We start from the raw sequence: 12,065 nt of genomic DNA on the forward strand, positions 1-12,065 counted from the left end.
GCTCTGCTTCCAACCAGCAGCTCTCCAGCTGGTGACAACTCGGAGCTGGAGCTTCAGCCTCTGCTTGGGTTTCATGTACAGCTGCAAGTCAGAGGTGACCCTGCCTACAGCAGTGCAGAGTCTCAATGACACCCGAGGAATCATTTCTCATAATTCTCCTTTCCTATCGAACGTCGTCCCTGAAACGAAAACAAGCAAGACTAACCAGTGCAGAATGGTTCCAGCAATTCAACACAACTCTTGTAAAAACGAGTGGATCTATTTCAATAAATATGGTATAGCTCAACCATTGTATTTTCCTCACATGGATACGGTATAGAATTGCATCTTCTCAGCAGCCACATAAAGCTCAGTGACATTTGAGTGTTTTGTTTGTTTGTTTTCCTAGCGTCTTTTTTGCAAGATCTGTATTTCCCAGCCTCCTTGTTGCTAGTAGAAATTTGGGAAGAAACGTTTTCCAGTGACTTCTACGTGAAGAAATAAAAACTCCATGAATAAGGCTACAGATCAAACTCCTTGTGTCCTTCTCCTTTGCCTTCCCACACGAGTTACACGGGCACTCCTGTGACGACGGCCTCAGCGGCAGTTCCTCTGCGGTAAGAGCCAACGTTAACATGTTTGTAGCAGAGTTCTAGGTCAGATGTTTAGTCCAGTCATTGAGTACTTAAAAGCAGTTCAGGAAGCACTGATCTCCCTTTCCTACAGCCCCGAAACCATCACTCGGAAGGAGGGCGGCACGTGTCTGTGCCGAGGACTGGCGCTGGGGCTTACGCACGGACTGGCACAGCTCGCATCGACCCCTCCTATGGATGGCAAGTAGGCATGGTGAAGAATGGGCAGCTGCAAAGACAGCCGACGCTGTATGCTGCGGGAGAGACAGAGAAAGAGGAGCGTTAGCCAAGAGGAGAATGGGGCGCATTACATGCCTGCTACGCCTGCAGGTTGCAGCAAGGATATTTTCCGTGCCTGCCGCTGTGATAGAGAGGGTTAACGCCAAGAGCATTACCCTGGCTGCTGTTGAGCTATGCCACCGTGGTGTTATTTCCCCTTGGGGAATTTTTCTGATAGGCTAGAAGTGCCAAAGGAATCTTAAGAGTGCATTCTCAGCATCCCACAAGCTTCTGAATTTCCCAGGCACTTTCAGAGTAATTGTTAGACTGCTGATATTGGAAAAAAGTGAAGTGGGCAATGAGGGCCCACCGCTTGGCAACCCTCCGCCCCTTGCAAAGTGATCTATGGCGTGCAGAGCCCTGGCTAGCCGCACAGACATGCGCGAGGTCACAGGTTGAGTTGTGAGCCATGCATCACTTAGCACAAGGTTGTTACAGTTAAGGACGGCATTTTTGCCACTCCAGCTAAAAGGCAAACGCCAGAGCTTGGCGGAAAGGAGGGAATTCGGACTGACGGCTTTTTCCAAGTAGTTCCTCTTTGCAGTTTAGGTCTGGGCTCTTGAGGGGCTGAACGCTGTCGAGTTCCCACAGTCAGTACTGTGGGACTGAGGAGCTGGCACTCGAACAGCCGTCTAACCAACCACCTGCACCAAAATTCAGTATTCAGGAACCCAACATCCTGTATCCAATTTTCCAAGCAGATTGACATCATTGTAACTGGTGGAGCTTTGTGTTGATTTGTTTGTTTTTTTAAAGGGACACTAAACTGTGCTCACAGATGGCCCAGCTAACCCCTCTCCATGGAGAGGATGCTGCCACGGGACACAGGCTCTGCAACCCCCATGCTGTGGATATATTGGCACCTTACATAAAATCAAAATCCAGTTGAGGTTTTCAGTGATTAAGATGTTATCATACCAGGATTGCTTCTGCATTTGGAGACATTCACTCTTGAAACAGAGGGAATTTTTTAAGAAAAGAAGGATGTCAAAGTGACAGAGCTGAATTGAAGACTGCCTTTTTGATTCCAGAAGAAAAATGCCCATACAAAGCACTGCATTGGTACAATAGGGTTTTAAATTTACTTTTCCCTGTTATCCAATATAATGACTGTGCACAGACAGTCCTTTATAAGCAGTGTATGTTTGAAAGTTTGCCTTTGGACAGATTTTTTGAGTCAAACAACATCTCATTTCTTTTTTTGCTTTGTGTTAGGAAGTGGAGACAGCTACTAAAACATCTATTGCCTTGCTCGGGGACCAAGCAGTATAACTTTCAAATTCAAACAGAAAGAAAGGTAATGCTGCTTCTCTTTAGTTGCTCCACTACGAACTAAGGCTTGTTTACAGAGATGCAGTGGAAATAGTTGTAGTCTTCCTTGCCAGGAAACTCTTTCTCATTCTTTTTTCCCCCCCTAAAACTCCCTTTAAAAGTTTAATGCAATATTAATCCACAGTGTTGATCATGGTAGTGCTGGCAACGCATTCCTAGGACTGAACAAAATGCTTTCATTGTTATTGTGCTACTGTGCCCAACTCTTCCTGGTGCTATCAATGAAATCATGCCTGGTTCCCAAGGAGTGCAGAGGTGGCACGGCTCACTGCTTCCATGTGCTGCATCCTTATGAGCCCGACGCTGCGGATTGTCATTCTGTCTCTCGTTGCAGGGTCAAACGCAGGATTGCCCGCGCTTATTTTCCCACCAGCGGAAATGCTTACTTTGTTCAACTGTTACAGACTTCTCATTAAAGAGCTTTTTGAAGCTATTCCAAGAGAATCCAGTTGCATAATCAAGTGAATGGGATTTTTTTTTCACCCATTTAAGTGTTAGCCATATCATGGACAAAGCATGTTTATTTGGCGATGCCAACGGTGGCTGCAGTGGGTGGCAAATTTTGCTTTAACTGTGCTTAAAGTTCACTTTCACTTGAAAACTTGGTTCCTGGAACTGGGGGACTGTAGCCTGGAGACTCACACACAATTAAGCGTCTAAGCAAAATTCTTAGGGGGGAAAACCAAAACCAAAACCAAACCAAACAAGTAACAAAATCCAAACAAAACTGCTCTTTTCTCCTGAAGTGAAAGTAAGTCTTGTACCTTGCCTCACTCTGTAGGGTTGTTTTTTTTTTTTTCTTCTACAATATCAGTGATTTTTCCCTTCCCCCACCCTTGCCACATTTTGGGGCAACTCCCAGTATCAATACAGGCTTGAGGATGAGTGGATCGAGAGCAGCCCTGTGGAGAAGGACTTGAGGGTGCTGGTGGGTGAAAAGCTGGACATGACCCAGCAACGTGCACTCACAACCCCGAAAGCCAATGGACTCCTGGGCTGCATCCAGAGCAGCGTGGGCAGCAGGTCGAGGGAGGGGATTCTGCCCCTCTGCTCCACTCTGGTGAGACCCCCCTGCAGGGCTGCGTCCAGCTCTGGGGGCACCAGCACAAGAAGGACAGGGACCTGCTCGAGCAGGTTCAGAGCAGGGACATGAAGACGCTTGTGGGGCTGGAGCAGCTCCCCTGTGAGGACAGGCTGAGAGAGCTGGGGTGTTCAGCCTGGAGAAGAGAAGGCTCCAGGGAGACCTTACAGCGGCCTTCAGTGCTGACAGGGGGCTGCAGGAGAGGTGGGGAGGGACTCTGGATCAGAGAGGGTGGAGATGGGACGAGGGGTAATGGTTTTAAACTAAAAGAAGGTATATTTAAACTGAATATAAGGAAGAAATTCTTTACTGTGAGGGTGGGGAAACACTGGCACAGGCTGCCCAGAGAGGTGGCAGCAGCCCCATCCCTGGAAACATTCAAGGTCAGGCTGGATGGGGCTCTGAGCAACCTGATCCAGCTGAAGATGTCCCTGCTCACTGCAGGGGGGTTGGACTAGGTGACCTTTAAAGGCCTCTTCCAGCCCAAACCTTTCTATGATTCTATGGTTCTGTGATTCTACGAATTTGTTTTGAGTTGTCCATACAATATAGTTATGTCAAAGCATATATTGGGGAGGGAATGGCTAATATTAGTGGTTTTAGAGTTACAGAGTTATAGAATCATAGACAGCTGCTGAAGGAGGTGGAGTCAAGGTGGTGCCACACGCAGAGCAGCCACTCATCAGGGTACTGTGTTAGAATAGGGCATACATCCTCAGCTCTGTACAGAAATGCCATTTATTAGGGATAAATAAAATCATGTAAAAGCTTGACTTCCAATGTCAATGCACATAGGAACACAATGCATTGCACTTGGGAATGCACAATGCTACAAAGGGGGCAGAGGTATTTCAAAAATATTTTGGTTCTGCTATAGAAAACCACTGATGAGATCCATTGGTAAGTGAAAAAACTGCTGCTACAGTCAAACATCTGAAGAGCTGCGGGAGTGTGTAAGCTGCGTCTAATCATCCAGGGATCATTTCAGTTGATTCTGCAGCCCATTGATGTTGATTTTTAGCAACTGCTGGGAAGCTGGAGATGTTCTAAAAGACTACAATAAAGCAAGATGTTGTGCTAGCAAGTAAACTAACCATTTTAAATCAACCCTTTTTTTTAACAACAGATTTGAGTAGGATCATAGATAGACTAATATGAGCCGCTGTCAGTGAAGAAACTGAATAACAGAGGCATGTTCATGCTGAGGCATAAGGTTGTAATGCCAATCCAGTCATAACCAACTATTTGTGATGAGATTTTCTGGTTACTAAAATTGACTTAACTGGCTCCAGCAAGGTATTTGACTGTCTTTTACATGCTGCTAAAAGTGGAGTTTTAGCTCAAAAAAAAATCAAGTCAGTTTCTATTATAAGTGTTACACAGTGGTTAGCTGTTTTGAAGGTTACAAAAATGATCACATATAGGAAATAGTCCATCAAAATGGCAGGTTTTAGTGGGGTCCTGCAGAAATCTCTCATCACCTTTACTCAGAGATGTGGAAGACTGTCACATGTTGCTGCTGTTAAAATAACAGTATAAATTTCAGTGGTGCCAAAAACTAATTCACTGAAGATAGGTCGCTGGCGAGGTGGGACAATGTTACCCTGGAATGAAGGTGCACAGAAGAATGTCTTTGAGGGTCACAGATGATCTCCTATTGAATGTATTTGTGTGGGCATCGTGCAGATAAGCTGACGTGTCTTTAGATAAGTAAGCAGGAAAGAATTGACTTTGCACGAGAGATACCCCAGCCTACTGGGAAATGAACTACTCTGGTCTATTCTAAACTGGTTCAGGCTGCTCGCTGGACCTGAGATGAACTGGCATGGTGCAGCTTCCATCCATGCAGCTAAGCTCCCACCAAAGAGGGTTTCTGAATACCAGATTGTGCCTGAGCATTACCCAGGAAAGCACAAGTGGATACGACTGTGCTAGGGAGTATGCTGATAAGCACCATGGAAAATCAAAGTGCAGGGCTTGAGCCTGTGCACCAGTGCTGCTTTGCCTACTATAGGAAGTGTAATTTACACCGTGTAGCCAGGAGAGAAAGCAGCCAGCACCCACTTTTTGCTCCTCGTATCTGATGTTCTGACAAACTTCACATGGCACGAGGGATAACCCCGGGTCCTGCCCAGCAGGAAAAGGAGCAAGAGGCAAAGGGAACGGTGAATCATCTATATTCATGCTCCAAGGCTACTCTACAGTCATGCAGACTGCATTGTTCTTAGGTGCAGGGTTCTAAACCTGAGCCAGGCACAAAACAAATGTTCTTCACGTTCTGATTGAGACGATGTAAACATCACCCCACCAACAAACGTGAAACAGCTTCCTTCACTGCTGAGCCTGAAGTGCGGGCGTGCTGCTGTGCCTTCACTTTGGGCACAACTGTAGAATAAGTGGTCACACTTGCAGTTAGTCAAATGTGACACTAGTGGTAAGAAACCATGAAAAAATCCCAAATCAAACTTTTCTTCACTCTACAAGAACATTCCTGCTGGAAGATGTCAGCGCTCCTGACTGCTGCCAATAACAGGAAGCTGGGATGCTTCTTTTTGCTATAGCCATTAAAAAGCTAACATTTCTGCAGGCAAATTATCTCCATGCCCTCTTTTCATAGGTTTGTGGCAAAGAGGACATCTCTTTCAGACTAACGTCCTTGAGATTTGTGTTCTTGAATGAGAAACAGGTTCAGCAGACTGTGTGACTACCTCTGTATCAGACACCTTATGTATGCAGTGAAATGAGAAAGAGAAGGCACAAAGTACAGCTTGTCTTTAACCCTTTTTTTTTTTTTTTTTTTTTTTTCCCTCCCAAAAATGATACATTTAATAACCATGGAAGCCCAGAAGTGCTGCCAGACAAGTTGAAAAAACTCCATGTGTACAGAAGGGTATTCTTAAAGAGCACAAGGTTTGGAAAGCAGAAATCTCTTGTCAAAGAGAGGGAATCACAAAACCCTGCCGCTGAGGACGGCTACACTTCTCCTCTCTGGCAGGTCCACTGTGCCTGCGTGGTGTGGCTCTGGTACCCAAACTGCCAATGCATCCTTAGGGGAGAGACACTGACCCTCGGATCTGGCACAGTCACAGCTGTACAAGTGCTGAATGACATTGTTTTGATTTAGCAGGACTTTATTAATTGCTTTCCATTGATGTCAGCTCTTTGAGACCTTCAGGAAATCTCTGCCTTCTCACCAGTTACCACCGGCCTAGAGGAAGGCTCTGTCATCACCAAATGTTGGGTTTTGGGTTTTGGGTTTTTTTCTGTATTAAATCTGTAGGGGGACAACTGGATTATCTGAGTGTCTGTGTTTTTCTTAGCATCTCTCTTAATGTAAGGGGGCCACGTGCAGATGAGGCTACATTCACACTACATTATTTCTGACAAATGGTGCTGGAAGAAGACAGATCTCTAATAGCTATGCATTAAAGCACTCTGCTGACCCCATAAAGTCACGAGAGCTTTCTCAGTGAAAGCGCTGCTTTTGTGAAATAACCAGATATTTCAGCTACTGGGGGCTTTTTTTTTTTTTTTTTTTTTTTTTTTTTGTGCGTACTTGTGTGCGTGTGAGTGTTTGGATTAGCTCCTGTGCAGGTTTGGGTTGGGGCCTTTGTTTGAGTGCAAGGACAGTTAGAAATCCACGTGTTTTCCTGCGCCAGGTAGCACAAGGCAGTATCTGCTATCTGAAATCAGGTTTGCTGTCACTGATGTAACATGTGACTCAGTCTAGTAATTTGTTTAATTTATTCTGTTTTTAAATAAGCTTTTAAGCTGCCGGTGTACAAAACAGGAGTCTGACAGCTATTAGCTCAGATCCTGATGAAGTGGTGCCTGTGCAGCTAGGCTGCCGTGGGGAAACGGCTGATCCAGGGACAAACGAGCACGGTGCTTTCCCTGAGCTCTGGCCCACGACAGAGTATGTGAGTTTATTGTGTAGGTTCCTGGAGAGAAAAGCAGATCCTGTAAGATTCTTTCCCCTCCATGAATCTAGCAAGAGCTTTGCTCCATTATCTCCTTGTAGCCGCAGCGTTGTTTCTAAGGGAAACTACTTGGCGTAGGCTTTCCTATGCCAAAACTCAGGTCCAGCTGCTATAGCAACATTGAAAAGCCCTCAGATTGTTTTTATTTCTCAGCTAGCTGAAGATCGAAAGAGAACAAAATGGCTATGTACACCATGAAACCCTCTGGCCGGTGTGTGGAAGGACTTGGGGCTTTCAACAACAGTCATAACACATGCGTGCCCATATGTACATCCTCCTCTCTCCTCTGGTGGTTGGGCATAGCTTGTCCTGTAAGTCTCTACAAAACCTTCAGACATCACATTATGGATGTTTTCTGATGAGAAAAGATGTTAGTTTGCCTTTGGGGCACCTTAGGATGTAGTGCCCCTGATATCCTCTAATTTTGGTGGGGAAGGCATCACAGTACAACATCGCTGCCCACTGGTGCCTCAGGAGGTGCCATTCACATCTTCTGTTGCTGATGGTCCAGGCTCTCTCTGTAACTGGGGCTGGCTGAAAGGGTTTACAGCAAAGGCCTTCTGATAAAAATGCGTGAAAGAGAAATATGTTTTGATAAAATGTATTAATTTAAATTCACATCTTATCAGCAATGCAGCTGGTGTCCAGGATGGCATTTATGGCTAAAACAGTAGAAAGTGTGTGTGCCCGAGCACATGGATACATAGGAAAGCAAGGGCTGCCTCTTTCTGTATGCATGTAATGGTGTATACTTACTGTTCTGGAGAGTTGATATCTTCTATAGGATCTTTGCTTGTTCTGGAAGGGTCTGATGAGCCCCAATGTGCTGGTGGATTTTGATCAAGATGATTTTTCAAAATGGCTTTCTCACCATCTGGATGGACAACACATTCAATTTTACTTTACTATGACCAAGCGACCACTTTTAAAGGGTTCATTTTAAAATTTCCCAGATGTTTATAATGTCATTTCTGCCTATATTCCAATACAGTCGCAGGCTTGCCCGTGAGTCTTTGGTACTCTTACGCTTTTGATGACTTGCTCCTTCATAGGAACTACCATGAAGAAACAGAAAAGGGACAAAACCTCTTTTGTCCTTCCTTTGCTTCCCGCCACCTTTAGAAAAAAACCCCACAACCCAAATCTTGTTGCCCGCTTCTGTGTAGCCCTATCATGCTCTCTCACCTAGTCTTCGGCTGTGTAAAAAAAATAATGTAATTGCACCATCCTATTGTCTTGCACTCAAAAACGGTTACATTTTCATACGAAAAAAATCTCTTTTTTAAGTCTTTTCCTAGAAAAGTTATAATCTCATTAATGTATAAAACTTGATACTCTTGCATTCACACAAGCAATTAAGTGCTGCCGTTTAACTCCCTGCTATCATTTAGCACGGAAATATGATTCATATCAGTTGCACGGGTCCATGGGCTGTCTGCAGGCAGGACAGCTAATGATTTCATTAAGCTTGCTCCTGCCGTTCTCTTTTCTGCAGAGTGATAGCATAGAAGATCATCATTTTCACCATAGGTAGCTTCACTTGATTCCCCCGGGCGTCCCGGGGGTCCCTGGCTAGCTGTGACATCGGTCCCCCTGAGAAACGGGACAAACACACAGCCATTTTAAGAAGGCTGGCTTCGCCGGCGATCCTTTCTGTTCTTGCCTGCTTTTCCAAAGTCTCCTCCTGTGTTAAGCCAAATAAAGTCACATGGAAAACATCTGAGTAATGAGGACAGTGCACAGTTTTCATAAATAATTACAGAGCAGCTCCAAATCCATCACTGGCAGTTGTTTGCCACACACACAGAGTAACAGTGATTGCTGCAGGCATTAAGGCAGCATGGAAGAGGACTCGAAGGTAAGTTCTTGAAAAGGACACTGGAGGATTTGAATGTAAAAATGGGTATGAGGGGGAAAAGAAGGAAAATAATGAAGAGAAAATGAAAATAGCATGAAAACCCCAGTGCATATTGAAGGCTTAAGCTGCTTTTCTGTTCTACTAACACTCAAAAGCCCCAAATAATGCTCAGGCCCCAGCACGCTAGGAATATATATATTATCGATGAGCACTGGCGGGACAAAACAAGCAGCAGAAACAAAGAGTGAGGAAAGAAACTGGAAGCAGATACAGGAATGGTTTGAGGGCAGACTCCAACATGTATAATTGCCCTCCCAGCGTGGTCATTCCTGGCATTATTCTCTCGCATTCTCTTTTTGCTGTGAAAAAACTCATGAGCAACTTGGAAAGAAGTGAATAGGTAAGGATGTAAAGATGTGCACACGTGGGGATCACTACAGCTCAGAAGAGCAGGAGATTTTTCACTCGTGTTGCACGGAAGGGTCTGGGTGAGAAAGGTGGCAACCAGAACACATGAGGCTGCTTCTGTTGGGGTAAGAAAATGTCAGCAGAAGAGAGCTAAGGAATTCAGCTGTAGCAAGAAGAGTGCTTAAAAGGAAGATATGACAGGATTCAGTGGTGGTTTAGATGTGCAGGGAGGATAGCAAAGAGTCAAATCTGACAGTGGCTGAGACAAGCAATGAAGTCCATCATCTCAGGGCAGCCTGAAGTTTGCTGGTGTGGCATTTGCTGTCACAAGTGTTCAGTTTTTATTTTCCATATATCGCATTTCTATGTATATTGAGCTTGACATTTGCATAAAAGCCTTGTGATGTCTATAAACAGACACGTAGAGAAGAACACTTTTTACTTCCATGATTAAAAACAACGTTCAATCCTGAGCTGATCTAAGCTGACAATGAAAACTGCTAACTTTATGATACAGACCAAAGTTGAAATTTAAGTAACCCTTGTAATTAGGGATGGAAAAGGTCTATTATTTGACTATTTTAGGGTTCCAACTCCTTTGGCCGAGAAACCCTAAAATAAACTTTTACAAAGCCACTGAAGATACAATTCTTCATCAAATGACTGGAATATGCAATTACTGGGCTTCGGGAGTAGGTGATTTCATAAATTAATCTGTGTTGTACGCCCCTAAAGGGGTTTCTTGTGCTTTCAGTTGTGCTGTGTGTGAGAGAGAAGGAGGTGGTCCCTGTCAAAAAGGTGGGGGATTTAGATTAAAGTAGAGCAGAAATCATATATTCTCTGCCTACTCACCCCTCAACACCAACTGCCCATATATCACTGTGTGGTATTCTTAATAGACCCTTTTCTACCACTCTTGCAGATGACTCCCCCTTAATACACTGCATAATTTCTGTATACAAGGTTACCATATACAAGTTTTAATATATAAGTATAAATACAGACAAGATCCACATAAAACTGTCTCAATGTTGAGAATTTTTTTCTTTTGCCTTTGCTTCTTTTCAAAAAAGTTGGGTAATTCTTATTTGTTAAGCTTTTTGGGAGAAGAGTTGTTAGATTTTTATTCTGCAGCTATGGAAACTAGAATATCTTTCTTTTTTGATTTTTTAATTTATTTTTCATTTACCTTTCATTTAAATAACGAAGAGCAAGATTCTCACTTAGTCATATGCTTCCAGGAGCTGAAGCTTAAAGAAAAAACACTATCACCATATGCACTTAAAAAATTTAAGGATAGAGGAAACTGATTTTTTACACGTGAACAACTGAAAGAAAATAAATTAAGGGTAATGGTAAACACCCAGAGTTCCCAGTTTCCCCTGGAAAGTGTAGCACTGCTTTTAGTACTTTCCCATCTTTTCTTCCTCTGTCCATTAAGTATGTCACTTGAAAAATGTCCTTCATTCGCAGGGTACTGTCTGCCACTGCAGATGCTACGGAATAAGTTGCACTGGGATGATCTAGCTACCTTCAAAATTGAATTTACATTAGCCAGAAGCACTTTCTAAGTAATTTTCACCTTTGTAGACCTCAAACCGGAACCCAGAAGTCTGGTTAAGTGATGCCTGAGCACTTTCCATCCAGAAAACCGTCGGGGAAAAAAGACAAATGGATCTCGAAGGCCTCGCACGGCGCTCGCTGATGGGTTCATTAGAAAACAAAACCCTCTGCCCAGTTGTCGGTGAGAGAGAGGCAGCTTTAGCTCAGGACCTTCGCCTACCTGCAGCAGAGGAACAATTTCCAGTTACAAAGCTCCGAGCTGCAAGAGCACACCCGCCGCCGGCTGCAGAGAGGCTCAGCGAGGAGGTCACTGCTCCCAGCCGCTCGCCTCTCCCTCTGCCAGGGGTGATGCTGGCTCCAGACCCGCCGTGCGGATAACCGCTCTGCCACGCGGTGCTGTCAAAATGACCCGAGCTGCCTTAAACGCGCCGTGCATCTTAACGGCTCCCCTTCGGCTGCAGGCAGAAAGCACCAGGTGACTGCCACCGCTGCAATTCCTTCCCACATTTTACATTTCTTTAACTTGTTTTGTTGAGGTTTGCACGCTGCACCTTCGTTGAACATCTTCATCATTACACTTTAGCGGCAATATTCCTCTGATGGCTTACAACTAGATGGCAGAACCACTCTTCACCCCACATCTTTCAAATCCACTGTTGTTTTCTCTTTGCTAGAAAGCGTATTTTATGCTCCACAAAGAAGCAAGTGTGGTTTAACGATGACTTATAAGAGCTGGCAGAGCTAACCTTGCTGATTTACTAAAGAACTTTGGAAACTTTAAAGCTAGAGGTAGACTTTAAAAATCTACTCTAATTTTTCACAGTTCTGTTGTCTGGACTGTGAAACACGACTAGCCAGTTTCTGCTTTTCCTATGAGTAGGATGAAAAGAAAGTAAAATGAAAGGAAAAAATACAATGATCCTGTCATCCGCTGGGTATATCAGAAAAAGTTT

The 12,065-nt window shown here is 44.3% G+C and overlaps 1 protein-coding gene across 2 annotated transcripts in view; it reads right to left on the reverse strand.

Annotated features, from left to right (window-relative positions):
• Positions 1 to 699: 699 nt before the first annotated feature.
• The window catches only part of GABBR2 (gamma-aminobutyric acid type B receptor subunit 2), a 477,515-nt gene continuing 466,149 nt past the window's right edge, over positions 700 to 12,065 (reverse strand). For both annotated transcript variants that reach the window (XM_086469193.1, XM_086469192.1), the window contains exons 18-19: positions 8,040 to 8,157; positions 700 to 865 (exon numbers count right to left, since the gene is read on the reverse strand). In XM_086469193.1, the coding sequence (XP_086325319.1) occupies positions 700 to 865; positions 8,040 to 8,157 (284 nt within the window). The remainder of the gene's footprint in view (positions 866 to 8,039; positions 8,158 to 12,065) is intronic.

This window comes from Leptosomus discolor, chromosome 8 (genome assembly GCF_034619465.1).
Source record: "Leptosomus discolor isolate bLepDis1 chromosome 8, bLepDis1.hap2, whole genome shotgun sequence".
Classification (NCBI taxonomy): domain Eukaryota; kingdom Metazoa; phylum Chordata; class Aves; order Leptosomiformes; family Leptosomidae; genus Leptosomus; species Leptosomus discolor.